Source organism: Cherax quadricarinatus, chromosome 7 (assembly GCF_038502225.1).
Source record: "Cherax quadricarinatus isolate ZL_2023a chromosome 7, ASM3850222v1, whole genome shotgun sequence".
Classification (NCBI taxonomy): Eukaryota; Metazoa; Arthropoda; class Malacostraca; order Decapoda; family Parastacidae; genus Cherax; species Cherax quadricarinatus.
In genome coordinates this window covers 15,740,879-15,764,488 of record NC_091298.1, presented here as the reverse complement: position 1 = coordinate 15,764,488, position 23,610 = coordinate 15,740,879, and the positions used below count along the sequence as shown (strand labels likewise).

The 23,610-nt window shown below is 39.6% G+C and overlaps 1 protein-coding gene across 2 annotated transcripts in view; it reads right to left on the bottom strand.

Moving 5' to 3' along the window:
* l(3)76BDm (trafficking protein particle complex subunit 8 homolog l(3)76BDm) overlaps window positions 1–23,610 on the bottom strand; it is a 75,337-nt gene that overhangs the window by 40,966 nt on the left and 10,761 nt on the right. For both annotated transcript variants that reach the window (XM_070082330.1, XM_070082331.1), the window contains exons 3-5: window positions 23,250–23,397; window positions 13,963–14,129; window positions 2,651–2,800 (exon numbers count right to left, since the gene is read on the bottom strand). In XM_070082330.1, coding sequence (XP_069938431.1) covers window positions 2,651–2,800; window positions 13,963–14,129; window positions 23,250–23,397 — 465 coding nt within the window. The remainder of the gene's footprint in view (window positions 1–2,650; window positions 2,801–13,962; window positions 14,130–23,249; window positions 23,398–23,610) is intronic.

Here is a 23,610-nt window from a genome sequence, read left to right as displayed (position 1 = left end):
GGGTGTGTAGAAAAAGTGTTTACAGTGAAACATATAGGTGAACAGTATTTAGATTTCCAGGTCACTATCTGCAAAAGATCCAGGCCGGGACAACACTGTCAAACTTACTACGTACATGTACTACTAGTATTTAGATAAGGGTCAAGAGGTCTTTGTTGCATTTATAGATTTTGAAAAGGCATATGATAGGGTGGATAGGGAGGCAATGTGGCAGATGTTACAAATGTCTGGAATAGATGGTAGGCTACAGAAAGCAGTGAAGAGTTTTTATGAGGATAGTGAGGCTCAAGTTAGAGCATGTAGGAGAGAGGGAGATTATTTCCCAGTAAAAATAGGCCTTAGACAAGGATGCATGATGTCACCATAGTTGTTCAATATATTTATATATGGGGTTGTAAGAGAAGTGAAAGCTTGAGTGTTGGTAAGAGGTGTGGGATTAAAAGATAAAGAATGTAACACAAAATGAGAGTTGTCCCAGCTGCTTTTTGCTGATGACACTGTGCTTTTGGGAGATTCTGAAGAGAAGTTGCAGAGGTTGGTATTAAAAGTGAACATAGGAAAGAGTACACAAATAACCTGCACATAGAAGAGAGGAGCTTACGACGACTTTTCAGTCCGACTTGGACCATTTACAAAGTCACACTAAGGAGAAATAGAACAGGATGGGTATATATGGGAAAGGAGGAGGAGGAGGAGGAGGAGGAGGAGGCAGAGGAGGCGGAGGAGGCGGAGGAGGCGGTGGTGGCGGTGGTGGTGGTGGCGGTGGTGGTGGAGGCAGCAGTAGTAGTAGTAGTGGAGATGGAAGGAAGTAGTAATGGGGAAGTAAGGAGGAGGAGCCAGTCAAATACAAAGAAAAGGAAGCACTGCAAGGAAGCTAGGTGCCCAGAGGGAGAGCAAGAACACAGAGGTTGGGGGGGAGGGGAAATAAAATAATAATAAAATAATGAAAGAACAGAAACACAAGACAGAAGAAAGAAAGACAACCCAGAAGAGAAAAAAGGAAAGAGAAAAGGGGAAGAGGGAGAAGCAGAAAAAAGGAGGAATCAGGTTAAGTCATGGGTGTTCTGAAGTTTGGAGCATTTTGCAGTGTAGTGGGAGAGGAAGGCATCTATAGAGACGAAGCCAGAACTAAGATTCATACAATGGTGATACTCCTTAAATCTCTTGCTCTCTCCAGACTGGATTAGTGCTTTATACTAATGGCCCTCTTAATGACAGGTAAAACTGCAGTGCTGGAGTGCATACAAAGAACCTTTATTGCTTGTATAAATTCAGTCAAGTACCTGAACTACTGAAAATGCTTCAAGTCACTCAAACATAGGTGAGGAAGATGCATTATAATCCACACCTGGAAAATTCTTTGGGAATTGGTCCCAAACCTACAGACTGAAGTTACTTCATGTGAAAGAGGGGAAAGCTCTGATCAGTACACTAACACAAAACCATTTTAATATTCACTCTGTCAGACACTGCACCACAATGGTATCTTGGTACAGAACAGAAAACACTTTAGACAACTTCTATGAATGAGAAAGGTTGGATTTGAGAGGAACGTGACCTCTCAATGATTACATGCTTTCTTCTACTAGTGGTGTACATCTCACCTCCTGACAGTATATAAGGCTCCATACAGTCACTTCAACTTCACATTGTTTTAGACTATGAAACATATACTCTTCTCCAGGCTGAGGGGCTGAACACCTCAAAACTATGTCATCAAGGGTGATTGTACTGATTACATCGTCTTCACATCCCTTCTGCTTCTACCAACTTTTCTGTACTCGGCTGAAGAAGCCTACTGTGTAAGCGAAACATTTCAAAATAAAGATACCTAACTGCTGCATGTGTGTCTTACCTAACAACCTGTCGGTATTTTATACCATTTTAATATTCAACACAAAACGTATTAAGTGCAAGGAGACAGACACTTCAACTCCCATTCTTCATGTTGAAGGGAAAATTACCAATAAAACCCTATCTGTTTTCAAGAGGGAACTAGGCAAGTTCCTTAAGTCACTTCATGATCAGCATGGCTGTGGTGCATATGTTGGTCTGTGTGTGAGTGGCACCAACAGCATGGCTTCTGTATAAATTACTAAATGTAAAAAGAAAAACTTTATGAAGTGTTTTTCCTATTTTTTTTGGGGTCACCCTACCTTGGTGGGAGACAGTTGGTGTGCTATATGCAATATTTAATCGATGTTACATACTATTAACATCAGACAAAAATGAGACTGTGTAACAAGCCATAAGTTTCCTTCACCATCAAGGACACCAGATATGAGCTACTGTGATGGTTAGCAAAAGCATATTGGAAATAAAGTGTAAAACCTACTCTAAGTAGGGCTGACTGATTAGCCTGAAAACTGAGAAAAATCATATCAGTATAAGTGAAAGCAGCATTTAATACAACACCAGAAAAAGTTTTAAGTAAAATATGAATGAAGAATACTATTCCATCAGATTCATCGGTGTTTAAGAAGACTAACTTTCATATTACAAATATTTTTAGTAAATGTAAAAAGAAAAACTTTTGTTTTTCATTTTAGATCACCTTGCCTTGGTGGGAGGGGGCCAGTGCATTAAAAAAATTACAAACAGTAGCCCTGTTATTAAAAGTGAATACACAGAAAATAAGGACAATACTTACGGATCACAGGACGCTCTCTGAATGAGGAACTGACTCCAGGGGTCTGGTAGGTGAACATCAGTTTGGCCAATGTGACGAGAGTTGATTTGTAACATGTGACAATTGCTGCTTCCATACATGCTAGTCATCTGTTCAAATACTTGTTCTGATCTGCAGAATTTAAGAGTTATATTACCAGTTCCTTATAGTAAAGTGAATAATATACAGAACTGCATAATAAACTCAATACATAATAGAACTGCACAACATGGTATGAGAATGTTAGTCATATTCACAAATCCATGTAAGCAAAGAGGAAAATGTATGAGAGTAGAGTGGCACCAACACACTTATATGGGTGTGAGCTTGGGTTGTGAATGTTACAGTGAGGAGGAGGTTGGAGGCAGTGGAGGTGATGTGTCTGAGGGCAATATGTGGTGTAAATATTATGCAAAGAATTTGTAGTTTGGTGATTAGGTGGTGGTGCAGAGTTACTAAAAGTATTATCCAGAGGGTTGAGGAGGGGTTGTTGTGGTGGTTTGGTCATATAGAGATGATGGAGGAAAATTGAATGACTTGGAGGGTATATAAATCTGTAGTGAAGGAAAGGCGGGGTAGAGGTCATCCAAGGAAAGGATGGAGGAGGGAAGGTAAAGGAGGTTTTGTGTGCATGGGGCTTGGACATCCAGAAGGCATATGTGAGTATGTTTGATAGAAGTGAAGACAAATGGTTTTTGGGACCTGAACTGTTGTATCTGTGCACCTCTGGCAAGACTGATAATGTAAATGATGAAAATGTTTCTTTTTCAGGTAACCATACCTCAGTGGGAGATGGCAGGATGATAGTTTACAGAGATGTTAGATTCTTAAAGCAAGCAAGCATTCTGTGAAAGAGTGCCACATCTAAATAAGAGATGCTCCTTCCCCTGGTCACAAACTCCATCACTTAATTTTAGTGATCCAGCCAAGGAAAGCACCATGCTAGTGACTGGCAGTTTACCAAAACAGCCTCTCCTCACTTAGCAATGTACTCGTTTAATGATGTCTCAAATGTATGACGGGCTCTCTGACCAGTATTCATACCTAAATAATGTATATTAGAGCTGATTTCCTCTACAGTATTCTGTTTATTTCAATATACAGTACATTACTGTATAAACATTTAAAAATATACCAGAAATGTTATAAATGGTGCATAGGCAACATTAAAACAATATCAAAGATGGATGACACAAACTCACTACCATTCTAATATGCGCCTCATTAGCGATGAATTCATTTAACAACGTGGTCTTAGGAACGAAACTCCGTCATTAGGCGAGGAGAGGCTGTATAGTACTGTGCTTACTGAGTGTGTTTAAACAAATCTTTATAAGGACTTTGAACTTTTTCCACTTCCTGGAGTCTTATTCTGCAATACCTACATATAGCTAAATCCATCTGTTCAATATCACCAGATTTTCACTTAAGAGGTGTAGAATGTAGCAGTGTCATCCAGAGAGAAGTCTTCTTGGCCACCAGATGCCTACAAAATTCATAATTTAATGTTTTTGTCTGGTAGCTTGCCATTCCCCATTTCAAGAAACACATTAAAAATTAAAATACTTCCTGAATCCAATGTTTGTATTCTAGCTATAGATCCTTTCTAAGAGCATTTAAATTCCTTGACCCACATAATAATATTCTATACTTAGTGTTGGGGGGGAAGTCTACTATTTCTTTCTGGTCTAATAAATTATGACTAGAATTTATTTCATTGTGTACATTCTCCTAGGTAGTAGGTTGGTAAACAGCAACTGCCCAGGGAGGTACTACCATCCTGCCAAGTGAATGTACAACGAAAACCTGTAATTGTTTTACATGATGGTAGGATTGCTGGTGTCTTTTGTCTGTCTCATAAACATGCAAGATTTCATGTCTTGCTACTTCTACTTGCACTTAGATCACACTACACATACATGTACAAGCATATATATACACACCCCTCTGGGTATTCTTCTATTTTCTTTCTAGTTCTTGTTCTTGTTTATTTCCTCTTATCTCCATGGGGAAGTGGAACAGAATTCTTCCTCCGTAAGCCATGCATGTTGTAAGAGGCGACTAAAATGCTGGGAGCAAGGGGCTAGTAACCCCTTCTCCCGTATAAATTACTAAATTTAAAAGAGAAACTTTTGTTTTTCTTTTTGGGCCACCCTGCCTTGGTGGGATACGGCCGGTGTGTTGAAACAAAGAAGAAGTGTACATTCTGTACTGTGCACAAATATTTACCTTCCCAATTGAAAGCAGTAAACTTTGGTGAAAGTTACCTACAAATTTCAACACTACTGTACCTATTCATTCACCTAAAAGAACAATATGCACTTTTGTTTGCTGTTACAGGGGTTATCATTAATGAAGGGTTCATAACAAAATTTTTGCCTTTGCTGATACCAATGTTCAACTTTAGGGTGATACTGATGCAATCAATATAAGCCGTTACTGATAACATCAAAATTAGCTGATACCAATTGATACTAATGCTCATTTTTGACTGATAAGAAAACTGTTACTTTGACATACCCTAATCGTCACCCCCACAGCCAGGTCTTTGACCAGGCCGCTATCTTTTAAACTGGAAAGAAATATCACAGAAGTAAGACTTATCATTACAAAAAGAAAGAAAGAAAACACGTATTGGTTAACCCTTTGAGGGTCGACAGGCCCTCTCCGAGACTTATTCTCAGGGTCGGCCAAATTTAAAAAAAAAAATATTATTTTTTCTTATGAAAAGATATAGAATCTTTTCCCGATCATAATGACACCAAAAGTATGAAATTTGATGGAAAACTTACGGAATTATGCTCTCGCAAAGTTAGCGGTCTCGACGATGTTTATGCACCGGCGATTTTGCCCACTTTGAGCCCTATTTTCAGCCAATTCCAGTGTACTAGTCGACAAAAATCATAACTATTTCTCTAGAACTCAATTTTTTCTATTGAATGAGTACAAGAAACCACCCATTTACTGATTTCAACTATCCAATACAGTGGTCAGAATTTAGCAATTTTGCCAATTTCACACAAATTTCAAAAGATGCCAATTTCCAAATAGAGTCCAGAATAAACAAGAAAGACATTCCTGGCACTAAAATAACATTTCCTCTGTTCGTTAGTCACATCCCCAGGCCCCTCTTATATTTCTTTGGCTTTCCACTTTCAATTTTTATTCTTACAAAAAATAGAAGATTTACTGTTATGCAGACTGCTGCATTAGTGTAGAAATGGTATAAATAACATCAGCGCACTTGTGAAAGAATATCAGACTCACCAGTTGATGTGTATTGGACGCTTGGCATGATTTGTTTACTTTTGAACTTTGGTAAAAATCGAACATTTCTGCTACTTTGAACTCAATTTCAAGGTACTTTTCATTTTAAAACCAGTCAAAATCATCATAATTTCTGTAATATGTCTTCCATTCTATAAAATGAGACCACGAAAACTAGAATACAACAATAAATACCATACGAAAATACAGTGCAAAGTCGCTGTTTTATTCCAAAAACATGGTCAAAGTTTTTTTTTTTTCTCATTACGCACTGTGTGCTGCAGGATTTTTTTTATACTGCGCACACTGACCACATAGACCCATTCTTTCATATGTATGCCTACCAGCTTTCTCCCACTAGATTTGAGGGCGCTAGAATTTAGGAGTGCCAGCAGTCACCGGCTCTTCAACACGCAAGTTATACTTTTGTATCAATCAAATCACATATTACTCGGGTAGATAATTTCCAGTAGATCCTTCATGTGTTAGCTCAAATCACCGACCAGTATGGTTTAAATAAATGACCCACTGATCAGATCAGACAGACTGGTCCGAACCCTTGACTGGTCCGAACCCTTGACTGGTCCGAACCCTTGACTGGTCCGAACCCTTGACTGGTCCGAACCCTTGACTGGTCCGAACCCTGGACTGGTTTCAAACGGTTTCGTTGTGCACTACCTAGCAGGTTATTAATAGATTATTCAAGAGGTTGCTAGTAGAATTGCAGTAAATCAACCATTCAAATCATTATGAAGCTGTGTGTAGTCTGTGGTCAGTCAAACAAACGGGCTTCCACATGCATAAATTGTCATTTTTGTGGAAATTGGTGTCACGCCCCTTGTGCAGATATCCAAGAACTAGCTACAAGCAGTATTAAAACAGGGAAGTGTTTTTGGGTATGCCCAAATGAGATAAATCTGTGGACTAAAATCACAAGGGTATTAAAAGAGGTCAACATCAAAGCTGCTTTCATAGAAAACCTGGAAGCTTTCTACAACAGATGGGAACATAAAAAGTCTGGGGTGAATGGTACTGCCCTTGATACTGGCCATGTAGTCAGAAACTGTAAGGCTGGAGATGATGTCCTGGTAGTCAGTAAATGGGGGACTGATAGTGCTGTCCTGGGAGACAGTAATGGTGAAGCTGGAGGTGCTGTCCTGGGAGACAGTAATGGTGAAGCTGGAGATGCTGTCCTGGGAGACAGTAATGGGGAAGCTGGAGATGCTGTCCTGGGAAACAGTAATGGTGAAGCTGGAGATTTTGTCCAGGTAGTCGGGAATTATACGCAGGAAGGAATACATATAAATGACCTCATAGGGGACAGGAGCCATAGTAGGGAAACAAGTGTAGTCAAAGATAAGATAAAACCAATATTGCAAACTAGAAATACCGCAGGAAATAGCAAACAAGAGGACTCCACTAGCAATAGTGAGGATATATTACCAAAAACAACTGGTGGGAGCTCCATTGTTGGTGCTAGGGAAGATAGAAGTAAGACAGGGAAACATGCACCAACAGGGAATACAGTCACAGAAACCCAAGGCAAACGGAAACCAAGCCTGTGCACATACTATGCACTTGGTATCTGCTGGCATGGGAAATCTGGAAAAACAGATGGGACGTGCAACTATGACCACCCTAGAAAATGCCATGCCCATATAACAACAGGAAAATGCAAACTCCCTTCCTGTAAGCTTTTTCACCCTGAACTGTGTACCTCTTCAGTACAGGAAAGACTGTGCTATAACTTAAATTGCCAGGCATACCATCTAAAGGGGACAAAAAGATACAAAACATCCAGGCCATGGGAAAACCTGGGTAGCCACAGCCACTCAAGAGGGAGAGGTTTTTTAGTGCCAGGAAGGAAAAAAAAACTGGCAGGAAATGGCAGAAATCGTACACCAAATCCAGTCATTCCTGGAGTGGAACCACAGTCGATGGCCTCCACTCCAAACCAACAGATACAGATACTAATCCCGGAAAAAAAATCCCCCCCCAGTACCAACAATACCACCAGTCCGATAACATTCTTCTTTGCAAATATACAGGGTCTAAAGCCAGCAACAAACAACAAAATACCTTTCATCCGTGGACTGCTTGCAGAGGCAAAGGCAATGTTCGCGGCTTTCACTGAGACCCACATAAAGGATCACTTGGACAACGAAATATGGATCCCAGGTTACAACCTATACAGATGTGACAGAGTGAACAGGCAAAAGGGGGGGGTTGGCCTGTACATTGCAGAGTCACTTGTTTGCACAGAACTGCTAAATGCCTCAAATGATGTAGTGGAAGTTTTAGCAGTAAAGGTCGAGAACCAAAACCTAGTCATTGTGGTAGTCTACAAGCCTCCGGATGCAACATCCCAGCAATTCCAGGAACAGCTGTTAAAAATTGACCACTGTCTGGAAAACCTTCCAGCTCCTGCACCCAACATCTTGCTCCTGGGGGATTTCAACTTAAGGCACCTAAAATGGAGGAATATAGCAAATAATATTGTTGCAGTAATAACACCAGGAGGCAGCTCTGATGAAAACTCACACTCACGCGAGCTTTTAAATCTCTGCACAAAATTCAATTTAAATCAGCAAATAATAGAGCCTACTAGACTGGAGAATACACTAGACCTCATCTTCACTAACAATGATGATCTGATAAGAAATGTCACCATATCAAAAACAATATACTCAGATCACAACATAATTGAGGTTCAGTCATGTATGCGCGGAGCCCCAGACCGACATAATGAGATTAGTCACGAGGGAGCCTTCACCAAATTCAACTTCAATAACAAAAACATAAAGTGGGACCAAGTAAACCAAGTCCTAACTGATATAAGCTGGGAAGATATACTAAGCAACACAGACCCCAACTTATGCCTAGAACAGATTAACTCGGTGGCACTCGATGTATGCACAAGGCTTATTCCTCTAAGAAAAAGGAGGAGTAGATGTAAAACAGAAAGAGACAGGCGCTCCCTTTACAGGCGACGGAAAAGAATAACAGAACGGCTAAAAGAGGTCAATATATCTGAAATGCGTAGGGAGACACTGGTCAGAGAAATAGCAAGCATCCAACTTAAGCTAAAAGAATCCTTTAGGAGTCAGGAATCGCGGGAAGAACTAAAAGCCATAAATGAAATCGAAAGAAACCCAAAGTATTTCTTCTCCTATGCCAAATCAAAATCGAGAACAACGTCCAGTATTGGGCCCCTACTTAAACAAGATGGGTCCTACACAGATGACAGCAAGGAAATGAGTGAGCTACTCAAGTCCCAATATGACTCAGTTTTTAGCAAGCCGCTAACCGGACTGAGAGTCGAAGATCAAAATGAATTTTTTATGAGAGAGCCACAAAATTTGATTAACACAAGCCTATCCGATGTTATCCTGACGCCAAATGACTTCGAACAGGCGATAAATGACATGCCCATGCACTCTGCCCCAGGGCCAGACTCATGGAACTCTGTGTTCATCAAGAACTGCAAGAAGCCCCTATCACGAGCCTTTTCCATCCTATGGAGAGGGAGCATGGACACGGGGGTCATCCCACAGTTACTAAAAACAACAGACATAGCCCCACTCCACAAAGGGGGCAGTAAAGCAACAGCAAAGAACTACAGACCAATAGCACTAACATCTCATATCATAAAAATCTTTGAAAGGGTCCTAAGAAGCAAGATCACCACCCATCTAGAAACCCATCAGTTACACAACCCAGGGCAACATGGGTTTAGAACAGGCCGCTCCTGTCTGTCTCAACTATTGGATCACTACGACAAGGTCCTAAATGCACTAGAAGACAAAAAGAATGCAGATGTAATATATACAGACTTTGCAAAAGCCTTCGACAAGTGTGACCATGGCGTAATAGCGCACAAAATGCGTGCTAAAGGAATAACAGGAAAAGTCGGTCGATGGATCTATAATTTCCTCACTAACAGAACACAGAGAGTAGTCGTCAACAGAGTAAAGTCCGAGGCAGCTACGGTGAAAAGCTCTGTTCCACAAGGCACAGTACTCGCTCCTATCTTGTTCCTCATCCTCATATCTGACATAGACAAGGATGTCAGCCACAGCACCGTGTCTTCCTTTGCAGATGACACCCGAATCTGCATGACAGTGTCTTCCATTGCAGACACTGCAAAGCTCCAGGCGGACATCAACCAAATCTTTCAGTGGGCTGCAGAAAACAATATGAAGTTCAACGATGAGAAATTTCAATTACTCAGATATGGTAAACATGAGGAAATTAAATCTTCATCAGAGTACAAAACAAATTCTGGCCACAAAATAGAGCGAAACACCAACGTCAAAGACCTGGGAGTGATCATGTCGGAGGATCTCACCTTCAAGGACCATAACATTGTATCAATCGCATCTGCTAGAAAAATGACAGGATGGATAATGAGAACCTTCAAAACTAGGGAGGCCAAGCCCATGATGACACTCTTCAGGTCACTTGTTCTATCTAGGCTGGAATATTGCTGCACACTAACAGCACCTTTCAAGGCAGGTGAAATTGCCGACCTAGAAAATGTACAGAGAACTTTCACGGCGCGCATAACGGAGATAAAACACCTCAATTATTGGGAGTGCTTGAGGTTCCTAAACCTGTATTCCCTGGAACGCAGGAGGGAGAAATACATGATTATATACACCTGGAAAATCCTAGAGGGACTAGTACCGAACTTGCACACGAAAATCACTCACTACGAAAGCAAAAGACTTGGCAGACGATGCACCATCCCCCCAATGAAAAGCAGGGGTGTCACTAGCACGTTAGGAGACCATACAATAAGTGTCAGGGGCCCGAGACTGTTCAACTGCCTCCCAGCACACATAAGGGGGATTACCAACAGACCCCTGGCAGTCTTCAAGCTGGCACTGGACAAGCACCTAAAGTCAGTTCCGGATCAGCAGGGCTGTGGCTCGTACGTTGGTTTGCGTGCAGCCAGCAGCAACAGCCTGGTTGATCAGGCTCTGATCCACCAGGAGGCCTGGTCACAGACCGGGCCGCGGGGGCGTTGACCCCCGGAACTCTCTCCAGGTAAACTCCAGGTACGTCAAAAACCCTGGGTCGTAAGCCGTACTAGTACGGCCGAAGCCCTCAAAGGATTAACCCTTTGACTGTCGAAGGGCCAAATCCTGAAGTTGCTTCTGGTGTCGCAAAATATTCGAAAAAAAAAAATATTATTTTTTCTTATGAAATGATAGAGAATCTTTTCCCGATTGTAAAGACACCAAAAAAACGAAATTTGATGGAAAACTGACGGAATTACGCTCTCGCGAAGTTAGCGACTTCGGCGATATTTAAAAATCGGCAATTTCGCCCACTTTGAGCCCTATTTTCGGCTAATTCCGTTATTCCAGTCAACCAAACTCATAACTATTTCTTCAGAACTCTATTTTTTCTATCGATTGAGTACAAGAAACTGCCCATTTACCGATTTCAACTACCCAATAACATGGTCAGAAATTTGCAATTTGGCCAATTTCACGAAAATTAAAAAATATGACAATTTCAAAATAAGGTCCAGAATGAACAATGCAGATATTCCTGGCTCTAAAATAACATTTTCTTTGTTCATCAATCATGTCTCCAGGCCCCTGTGATATTACTCTTGCTTTTTATTTTGAAATTTTATTCAAACAAAAAATAGAAGATTTACTGTTATGCAGACTACTGCAATACTGTAATAATTGTAAAAATTACATCAACCCATTCATGACTGCGTATTAGAATGGCTATTTGGACATTTATTGGACAATGACATCATTTGTTCACTTTTGAACATCGGCAAAAATCAAACATTTCCTGTACTTTGTGCTCCATTTCCAGGTTCTTTTTATAGTAAAATTAATCAAAATCACCTCCATTTCTATAATATAGTTTCCATTCTATCAAATGAGACCAAGAAAACGAGAATACAACCACAAATACTATACGAAAATAGACCACAAAGTCGGCATTTTAATTAAAAAAAACGGTCGGAGTTTTTTTTTTCTCATTATGCACTGCGTGCTCCAGGATTTTTTTTATGTGGTGCACACTGACCACACAGACCCATTCTCTCACATGTGGGCCTACTAGCTTTCTCCTGCCTGATTTGAAGCCGCTAGAATTTATGAGTATATATACGTCAAACACGGTACCTCGCAAACGTATATATACGGCCGCGACAGTCAAAGGGTTAAACACCACGTCATAACTTTGTTTTTTGCTAATTTTGTACCTATGAAATCCCCAAAATTCTCATGTACATGTTACTTTCTTACAAAATGCTTTAAAAATTTTTTTTTTTCAATAAACTGGCCGTATCCCACCAAGGCAGGGTGGCCCAAAAAGAAAAACGAAAGTTTCTCTTTTCAAATTTAGTAATTTATACAAGAGAAAGAGTTACTAGCCCCTTGCCCCCGGCATTTTAGTCGCCTCTTACAACACGCATGGCTTACGGAGGAAGAATTCTGTTCCGCTTCCCCATGGAGATAAGAGGAAATAAACAAGAACAAGAACTAGAAAGAAAATAGCAGAAAACCCAGAGGGGTGTGTATATATATACTTGTACATGTATGTGTAGTGTGACCTAAGTGTAAGCAGAAGTAGAAAGACGTACCTGAAATCTTGCATGTTTTCTTTCTTTCAACACACCGGCCGTATCCCACTGAGGCGGGGTGGCCCAAAAGGAAAAACGTAAGTTTCCCCTTTTACATTTAGTAATATATACAGGAGAAGGGGTTACTAGCCTCTTGCTCCTGGCATTTTAGTCGCCTCTTACAACACGCATGGCTTACGGAGGAAGAATTCTGTTCCACTTACCCATGGAGATAGGAGGAAATAAACAAGAACAAGAACTAGAAAGAAAATAGCAGAAAACCCAGAGGGGTGTGTATATATATACTTGTACATGTATGTGTAGTGTGACCTAAGTGTAAGTAGAAGTAGAAAGACTTACCTGAAATCTTGCATGTTTACGAGACAAAAAAAAAGGACACCAGCAATCCTACCATCATGTAAACAATTACAGGCTTTTGTTTTATACTCACTTGGGAGGATGGTAGTACCTCCCTGGATGGTTGCTGTTTACCAACCTACTACCTAATTAAAAATTATTTATGGATGTAAAATTAATTAAAAGACTTTTCTTAATTTTTTTTTAATTTTATAAGGGCACAAACTGTTTTATGGTATTGCTTCCAAAATTCGGATGTTACTAATTGTAATGCCTCCTATATTCATAAGGATTCACTGAAATTAGGAAAAAAAATGAAAATCTATTTCTTTAAAACACACTGCATATGGAAGTTAAAATGAATGGGCTTCTAGTTCGTCTGGTTATGGCTCTGATGTCAGCATGATTACAATTGGATATAATTACTACTTTACAATCAAAACAAAGCCACTTATTAATCAAAGCATTCAAGCAAGCTACCATAATTCTAAAACTTACATCTTTTATCTGGCTAATCAGGAAACAAATAAAATTCAGTGTATCTAATTCTCCGTGAACCCTTTCTAATTACCCGATTCCTTGACCTCAGGTTAAGAACCCCCCCGTCATACTGGAATAAGAACTGTTAAGAAATACATAGGAATCTAAAGGTAAGTGCACACTGAATACAATTAGAAATTTGAAAGATTTACATGTCATCTTACATGGATCATGAAACAAAAAGGATAAACCATCAATCCTGCAAGTGTATAAAGAGAGACATATGTGCTCACCAGTGAACATATCATCTGCTGCTTGTGTCTTCTTTATACACCATATGTAATGTACTAAGTACTCTGTGTGAATTGCAAATCCTCTAGCTTGATGGTATTGTATATCTTTTGTCTACAACTGGAAATTGTTTAATGGGTTCCTGTTTCACATTCTGAATATGTCAAAATGGTAGTGCTTCTCTTCATGGTTACTATCTATCTGCATACTATCTATGCAAAGGTCAATTATGTATTAATGACTTTTCTGTGATGCTAAATTTAATAAAGTATTACATAAAAAAGTTATCTGGAACATTACTAACTTGGTTAAGTCTCCAGCTGTCACATCATGTATGAGAAGATAAAACTTGAGAATATTTGGAGAAAACCACTTGGGGAAACGTGCAGGTGTCTGATGAAGTTGCTGGTGTTGGTACTGAGACAGTCGGTTAAGTTGGTCCATCGGATTTTCACTTGTTGATGCTACTACCTGATTAAAACAAATACAAATAGCAAATATATATATAACATAACTCAAACTGCAATTTTACTTAGTGTGGAAGCTGAGCTCCAGCTCATAGGCTCACCTCTGTGTTAAATTAATTTGAAACCTTGTGAATTTTAGTAACAGGTTTCACGTAACAGGTTTCACAAGCACACAAAATTTGTTATGTTAAAAAACATAGTAGCTGATGTTTGTAAAAAATAATGAATTGAGTACCATGATAATAAGTTGTCTGTCATAGAAAAAAATAAAATACATATGAAGTACTGTCCTCCAAATGGTAAAGGCATTTGCCAAAGAGTTAGAGAGAGTCAATTTTGAAATGGTCTGAACCAAGGTCATAATTAAATGAAAAAGGACGTGTGCAAACGTTTGGGTCCTGGGACCTTGTTCACTACTATGATACTAAGGTTACAAGAAATACAGTAAACAAAACCATGATTCATATGAGGGAAGAGACCAGGTCAAATATAATCAGCAGTTAGGTCAGGTTTAAGCCAAGTAGAAGTTTTTTTTTTTTTTAACAAGTTGGCTGTCTCCCACTGAGGCAGGGTGACCCAAAAAGACAGAAAATCCCCAAAAAGAAAATACTTTCATCATCATTCAACACTTTCACCTCACTCACACATAATCACTGTTTTTGCAGAGGTGCTCAGAATACAACAGTTTAGAAGCATATACGTATAAAGATACACAACATATCCCTCCAAACTGCCAATATCCCGAACCCCTCCTTTAACCCTTTGACTGTTTCAGGCCCCTCTCTGAAACTGTCATTCTATGTCGCTCAATTTTTGAAAAAAAAAAAAAAAAAAAAAAAAAATTTTCTTATGAAATGATAGAGAATCTTTTCTCAATGGTAATGACACCAAAAGTTCGAAATTTGGTCGAAAACTCATGGAATTATGCTCCCGCGAAGTTAGCTGTCTCGGCGACATATGCGTATCGGCGATTTTGCCGACTTTGAGCCCTATTTTCAGCCAATTCCACTGTTCCAGTTGACCAAACTCATAGCTATTTCTTTAGAACTCCATTTTATCTATCAGCTGAATACAAGAAACCTCCCATTTACTAATTTAGACTACCCAATATGGTGGTCAGAAATTGGCAATTTGGCCAATTTCACGCAAACTAAAAAAGATGCCAATTTCAAAATAGGGTCCAGAATAAACAAGGTAGACATTCGTGGCACTAAAATAACATATGCTCTGTTCATTAGTCACATCTCTAGGCCCCTCTTATATTATTATTGCTTTCTATTTTGATTTTTTATTCATACAAAAAAATACAAAATTTACTGTTATGCAGACTACTGCATTATTGTAAAAATGGTATAAATAATATCAGTGCACTAGTGAAAGAATATTAGACTCCCCAGTTGACGTGTATTGGACGTGTGGTGTGATTTATTTACTCCTGAACATTGGTAAAAATCGAACATTTCCGCTACTTTGAGCTCAGTTTCAAGGTCGTTTTCATCGTCAAAGTAATGAAAATCATCTCTAGTTCTGTAATATGTTTTCCATTTTATCACCTAAGACCATGAAAACGCGAATACAACGATAAATACTATACGAAAATACACCTCAAAGTTGGCGTTTTATTCTAAAAAAACGATCAGTTTTTTTTTTCTCATTACGCAATGTGTGCTGCAGGATTTTTTTTATGTGGTGCACACTGACCACACAGACCCATTCTCTCACATGTGGGCCTACCAGCTTTCTCCCGCTTGATTTGAAGCCGCTAGAATTATTGAGTATATATACGTCAGAAACATTGGCTCGTAAGACGTATTTATACATCGAAAACAGTCAAAGGGTTAAAGTGCAGGCACTGAACTTCCCATTTCCAGGACTCAAGTCCGGCTATATAAAAATAACCGGTTTCCCTGAATCCCTTCACTAAATATTACCCTGCTCACACTCCAACAGCTCGTCAGGTCCCAAATACCATTCGTCTCCATTCACTCCTAACACGCTCACGCATGCTTGCTGAAAGTCCAAGCCCCTCGCCTACAAAACCTCCTTTAACCCCTCCCTCCAACCTTTTCAAGGACGACCCCTACCCCGCCTTCCTTCCCCTACAGATTTATACACTCTCCATGTCATTCTACTTTGATCCATTCTCTCTAAATGACCAAACCACCTCAACAACCCCTCTTCAGCCGTCTGACTAATACTTTTATTAACTCCACACCTCCTAATTTCCACACTCCGAATTTTCTGCACAATATTTACACCACACATTGCCCTTAGACAGGACATCTCCACTGCCTCCAACTGCCTCCTTGCTGAAGCATTTACAACCCAAGCTTCACACCCATATAAGAGTGTTGGTACTACTATACTTTCATACAGCCCCTTCTTTGCCTCCACAGATAATGTTTTTTGTCTCCACATATACCTCAACACACCACTCGCCTTTTTTCCTTCATCAATTCTATGATTAACCTCATCCTTCATGAATCCATCCGCTGACACGTCAACTCCCAAATATCTGAAAACATTCACTTCTTCCATACTCCTCCTCCTCCCCAATTTGATATCCAATTTTTCTTTATCTAAATCATTTGATACCTTCATCACCTTACTCTTTTCTATGTTCACTTTCAACTTTCTACTTTTACACACACTCCCAAACTCGTCCACTAACCTTTGCAATATTTCTTTAGAATCTCCCATAAGCACAGTATCACCAGCAAAAAGTAACAGTGTCACTTCCCATTTTGTATTTTATTCCCCATAATTTAATCCCACCCCTCTCCCTAACACCCTAACATTTACTTCTTTTACAACCCCATCTATAAATACAGTGGACCCCCGCCTTACGAACGCATCGCGTTACCTTAATTCTGCCATATGAAGCATTTGAACGCAAAAATTTTGCCTCGCCTCACGATAAAAAACTCGCCTTACGTGATTCGTCCAGGACGCTTCCCACGTGTGACCTCAGCTGCCCCGTGGGTGACAGTGTTTATAAGCCAGCCAGTGCGGTCGCAATTAAGCATACATTCAGTACATTTCATATTATCACAGTGTTTTTAGTGCTTGTAACTGCAAAATAAGTCACCATGGACCCCAAGAAAGCTTCTAGTGCCAACCCTGTGGTAAAAAGGGTGAAAATTACTATGGAAATGAAGAAAGAGATAATTGCTAAGTACGCAAGTGGAGTGCGTGTCTCGGAGCTGGCCAGTTTGTATACCAAACCCCAATCAACCATCGCTACTATCTTGGCCAACAAAACGGCAATCAGGGAAGCTGTTCTTGCCAAAGGTGCAACTTTGTTTTCGAAACAGAGATCGCAAGCGATAGATGTTGAGAGACTGTTACTGGTGTGGATAAACGAAAAACAGATAGCAGGAGATAGCATCTCTCAAGCAATCATATGTGAAAAGGCTAGGAAGTTGCATGACAATTTAATTAGAAAAATGCCTGCAACTAGTGATGTGAGTGAATTTAAGGCCAGCAAAGGTTGGTTTGAGAGATTTAAGAATCATAATGGCATACATAGTGTGATAAGGCATGGTGAGGCTGCCAGTTCAGACCAAAAAGCAGCTGAAAAGTATGTGAAGGAATTCAAGAAGTATATAGTGAAGAATTGAAACCTGAACAAGTGTTTAATTGCAATGAAACAGGCCTGTTTTGGAAGAAAATGCCAAGCAGGACCTACATTACTCAGGAGTAAAAGGCACTCCCAGGACATAAACCTATGAAAGACAGGCTTACTCTTTTGATGTGTGCTGATGCTAGTGGTGATTGCAAAGTGAAGCCTTTATTGGTGAATCACTCTGAAACTCCCAGAGCGTTCAGGCAAAACAATGTCCTCAAGGCTAATTTGTGTGTGCTGTGGAGGGCAAACAGTAAGGCATGGGTCACTAGGGACTTTCTATGATTGGTTACACCATGCATTTGCCCCCACTGTGAAAAATTACCTAATGGAAAAGAAATTGAACCTTAAGTGCCTCCTGGTATTAGACAATGCTCCTGGTCATCCTTCAGACTTGGCAGAGCGACTTTCTGGGGACATGAGCTTTATTAAGGTCAAGTTTTTGCCTCCTAATACCACTCTTCTCCTGCAGCCCATGGACCAGCAGGTCATTTCAAACTTCAAAAAACTCTACACAAAAGCTATGTTTCAAAAGTGCTTTGAAGTGACCTCAGACACTCAACTGACTCTCTTAGAGTTTTGGAAAGACCACTTTAGTATCCTCAGTTCTGTAAACCTTATAGGTAAGGCTTGGGAGGGAGTGACTAAGAGGACCTTGAACTCTGCTTGGAAGAAACTGTGGCCACAATGTGTAGAAGAAAGGGATTTTGAAGGGTTTGGGGCTAACCCTGAGAAGTGCATGCCAGTTGTGGAATCCATTGTGGCATTAGGGAAGTCCTTGGGGCTGGAGGTTAGTGGGGAGGACGTGGAAGAGTTGGTGGAGGAGGACATTGAAGAACTAACCACTGGTGAGCTGCAAGATCATCTTCAACAGCAAGAGGCCAGACCTGAGGAATCTGCTTCAGAGGAGGGGAGAGAGAAATTGAGGAAGTTGCCTACTTCAAAGATTAAGGAAATGTGTGCAAAGTGGGTTGAACTGCAAACCTTTACGGATGAAAATCACCCTGACACAGCTACTGCAAGCTGTGTTGGCAACCTGTACAATGACAATGTTATGGCCCATTTTAGGAAAGTCTTAAAGGAACGGGAGGTACAGAGCTCTACGGACAGATTTGTTGTGCGACAGAGGTCCAGTAACTCTCAAGCTGGTCCTAGTGGCATTAAAAGAAGAAGGGAAGTAACCCCGGAAAAGGACTTGCTACCTCAAGTCCTAATGGAAGGGGATTCCCCTTCTAAACAATAACTTCCATACTCCCCCCTCCTCCCATCCCATCAATCATCACCAGATCTTCAATAAAGGTAAGTGTCATGTATTGTATTCCTAGTAGAGTAGTAATTGTGTATGTCTTCTTCAGTTTGTGTGTATTACCTCTTAAACTGTCCAAACATTTTGACGTTCAAATCCGTAGTGCTCCAAAAGTAGATCTACGTTTTTTTTTACATATTTTCAAATATAACAAAAAAAAAAATGTAGATAAAAGTTTTTTACACGTTTTCAAATGTAAAAAAAAAAAAAAGATCTACATTTTTTTTACATACTTTCAAATGTTCACACATCAACTCCCAAATATCTGAAAACATTCACTTCTTCCACACTCCTCCCCAATTTGATATCCAATTTTTCTTTATCTAAATCATTTGATACTCTCATCACCTTACTCTTTTCTATGTTCACTTTCAACTTTCTACCTTTACACACATTCCCAAATTCGTCCACTAACCTTTGCAATTTTTCTTTAGAATCTCCCATAAGCACAGTATCGTAAGTAAAAAGTAACTGTGTCAATTCCCATTTTGTATTTAATTCCCCATAATTTCATCCCACCCCTCTCCCGAACACCCTAGCATTTACTTCTTTTACAACCCCATCTATAAATATATTAAACAACCATGGTGACATTACACATCCCTGTCTAAGACCTACTTTTACCAGGAAGTAGTCTCCCTCTCTTCTACACACCCTAACCTGAGCCTCACTATCCTCATAAAAACTCTTTACAGCATTTAGTAACTTACCACCTATTCCATACACTTGCAACATCTGCCACATTGCTCCCCTATCCACTCTATCAAATGCCTTTTCTAAATCCATAAATGCAATAAAAACTTCCCTACCTTTATCTAAATACTGCTCACATATATGCTTCAATGTAAACACTTGATCTACACATCACCTACCCACTCTAAAACCTCCTTGCTCATCCGCAATTCTACATTCTGTCTTGCCTCTAATTCTTTCAATAATAACCCTACCATACACTTTTCCTGGTATACTTAGTAAACTTATTCCTCTATAATTTTTACAATCTCTTTTGTCCCCCTTCCCTTTAAATAAGGGACTATACATGCTCTCCCCCAATCCCTAGGTACCTTCCCCTCTTTCATACATTTATTAAACAAAAATACCAACCACTCCAACACTATGTCCCCCCCTGCTTTTAACATTTCTGTCATGATCCCGTCAGTTCCAGCTGCTTTACCCCCTTTCATTCTACGTAATGCCTCATGCACCTCCCCCACACTCACATCCTGCTCTTCTTCACTCCTAAAAGATGATATACCTCCCTGACTAGTGCATGAAATTACTGCCTCCCTTTCTTCGTCGACATTTAAAAGTTCCTCAAAATATTCTCGCCATCTACCCAAAACCTCCATCTCCCCATCTACTAACTCCCCTTCTCTCTTTTTAACTGATAAATCCATTTGTTCCCTAGGCTTTCTTAACTTGTTTAACTCACTCCAAATTTTTTTCTTATTTTCATTAAAATTCCTTGACAGTACCTCTCCCACTAACATCTGCTCTCCTTTTGCACTCTCTCACCACTCTCTTCACCTTTCTTTTAATCTCCATATACTCTACTCTTCTTATAACACTTCTGCTTTGTAAATACCTCTCATAAGCTACCTTTTTCTCTTTTATCACACCCTTTACTTCATCACTCCACCAATCACTCCTCTTTCCTCCTGCACCCACCCTCCTATAGCCACAAACTTCTGCCCCACATTTTAATACTGCATTTTTAAAACTATTCCAACCCTCTTCAACCCCCCCCCCCCACTACTCATACCTGCACCAGCCCACCTTTCTGCCAATAGTTGCTTATATTTCACCCGAACTTCCTCCTCCCTTAGTTTATACACCTTCACCTCCCTCTTACTTGTTGTTGACATTTTCCTCTTATCCCATCTACCTCTTACTCTAACTGTAGCTACAACTAGATAATGATCTGATATATCAGTTGCCCCTCTATAAACGTGTACATCCTGGAGCCTACCCATCAACCTTTTATCCACCAATACATAATCTAACAAACTACTTTCATTACGTGCTACATCATACCTTGTATATTTATTTATCCTCTTTTTCATAAAATATGCATTACTTATTACCAAACCTCTTTCTATACATAGCTCGATTAAAGGCTCCCCATTTTCATTTACCCCTGGCACCCCAAATTTACCTACTAATGTTTATAACATACAATATCTAGAGTATAATTGCTTATCACCCCAGGAGAGGTCTATCATGACTCACGAAATCGTAATGACATGACTGCCCACAAACCATGGTACAGGTGGGGCTTGAGCTTGCGACAAATCCCACAAGCATGGCTGTGACAAACTTAGCACAAGCCTCAAAGCCATCATCATGACTTACAAAACTGCAATAACATAACTGCAAACAAACCATGGTGCTGCTTGAACTCATGGCAAGTGAGTCATACTGTAAATCTTCAAGCCACTTGCCACAAGTTCAAGCCCTACCCATATAGTGGTTTGTTTGCAATTGTGTTATTACAGTTTCATGAGTCATGATGATGGCTTTGAGGGGACTTGAGCTAGTTTTGTCACAACCACACTGACGGGAGATTCATCTATAAAAACTTGCATTTATGGTCACAGTGAGGAGATCCATGCGAACCTCCCTATGGTGTATAAATATACCTAGTTGGATGAATCTTATTGCAGCCAGCCAGTCCAGTCGCTTATACACTGGCCTGGAGTTTTACAACTCACTTGCTGCGAGTTCAAGCCCCATGGCAGGTCTGATCACTTCTAAGAGTGATGTAATAGAGTACATGTACAGTCTCTCCTCACTTAACAACAGGGTTCCATTCCTAAAAGAAGGTTGGTAAGTGAATTAGTCATTAAGCGAGGAACATACTATAATGGTAGCGGGTTTGTATCAACCATCTTCAGATATTTTTTAATGTCACTTTTGCAACATTTATAACATTTGTGGTATATTTTTAAATGTTTATACAGTACAGCCTCTCCTCACTTAGTGACATGCTCGTTCACTGATGCCTCAGACTTACGACGGGCTCTCTGACCAGTATTCATACCTAAATCATGTATAATAGAGCTGATTTCCTCTATTCTGTTTATTACAATATACAGTACACTACTGTTTAACATTTAAAAATATATCAGAAATGTTATAAATGGTGCAAAGGTGACATTAAAACAATATCAAAGATGGTTCACACAAACTCGCTACAATTGTAGTATGCTCCTCATTTAGCGACGAATTCGTTTAACGATATGGTCTCAGGAATGGAACTCTGTTAAGTGAGGAGAGGCTGTAGTGTACTGTATATTGTAATAAACAGAACATTATGTAGGTTTGCATACTGGTTGGAGAGCTGGTCATAAGTCCAAGTTGTCGGTAAACGAATACATTGCAAAGTGAGGAGAGGCGGTATTACATAGTGTACAGAGCATTCAGTCCTGGCAAGATCTAATATTATGCTTGCACAGTACATGTATATTAATTTTTTATCACATTTTATTTAAGAGATCTTATAGATGCAAGCATTAACATTGGAAATTCATAATCAGAATGGTTTTAATAACATTTTTGAATCCCTCCCTTCACCAGAGATGAATCCTTTGTTTTTTAAAAACATGGTGTTATACCCCCGTTTTATGAGTGCATAACACAAAACTATTGATGGGTTGAAAGGCTGAGATGGTCTAAGGGTCTTCTGTACTTGGGATGCCTCAAAGCACTTGGAGTGAGTTTTTTGGAACAGAGAAGAGAGATGTATACCTGACAATATACATATACTCAGAAGATAACGGAAGAACCCCAAATTTCCACACTACCATAAATTACTAGACTGAAAAGTATGGTAGAAAGTGTAAAATAAATCTTGTAAAAAAGGAGGAGTACTACAGGCAGAGTAAGTGAAAACTATATTAACACCCATGTTGGACCAAATGTAACATTTTTCAAGAGGAAACTTGATCACTACCTTTGCCAAGTACCAGATCAACCATGATGAGATGGATACCTGGGTCAGCAACAGCTTGGTTGAAAAGGCAATCACAAAACTACAGGTTACACATACAATTAAACCTCAGTTCAGTGAGCCCACATTGGCCCTCTTCACATTCTTTCATTTCAAGACGAGAGTACTACCAGAATGCACGATAAGTTATAATGTACAGTACTAATTTGTAAAAGTGTCTTTAATTACTGGTACATAAACTTACCACAATGCATGCGATGTAATGCTTTGTAAATTCATGGTCTGAGGGATACTGAACATGAAGAAATGTATCACGCCAAGCTTCAAACCAGGGAGTTGTTGGTTGCAATTCTAGATCCAAAGCTTCACGAGTTCCAGAGGCCCCTACAGTCCTATAAGTAAACACTGTTGTATACTCTATACAATATTTAAGTATAAATACTAGAGTAATTGTATTTAAATAAGTAATAGAGTCTAACTGAAAAAAATTTGTCATGTACAGTAGATCGTCATTTAACATGGTTTTGTGTGGCAAGTTTTGGTTATAGCACTATTGAAGAACTGCAGCATATTTTTGTATAACACTTCATAAAATTAACTTAACA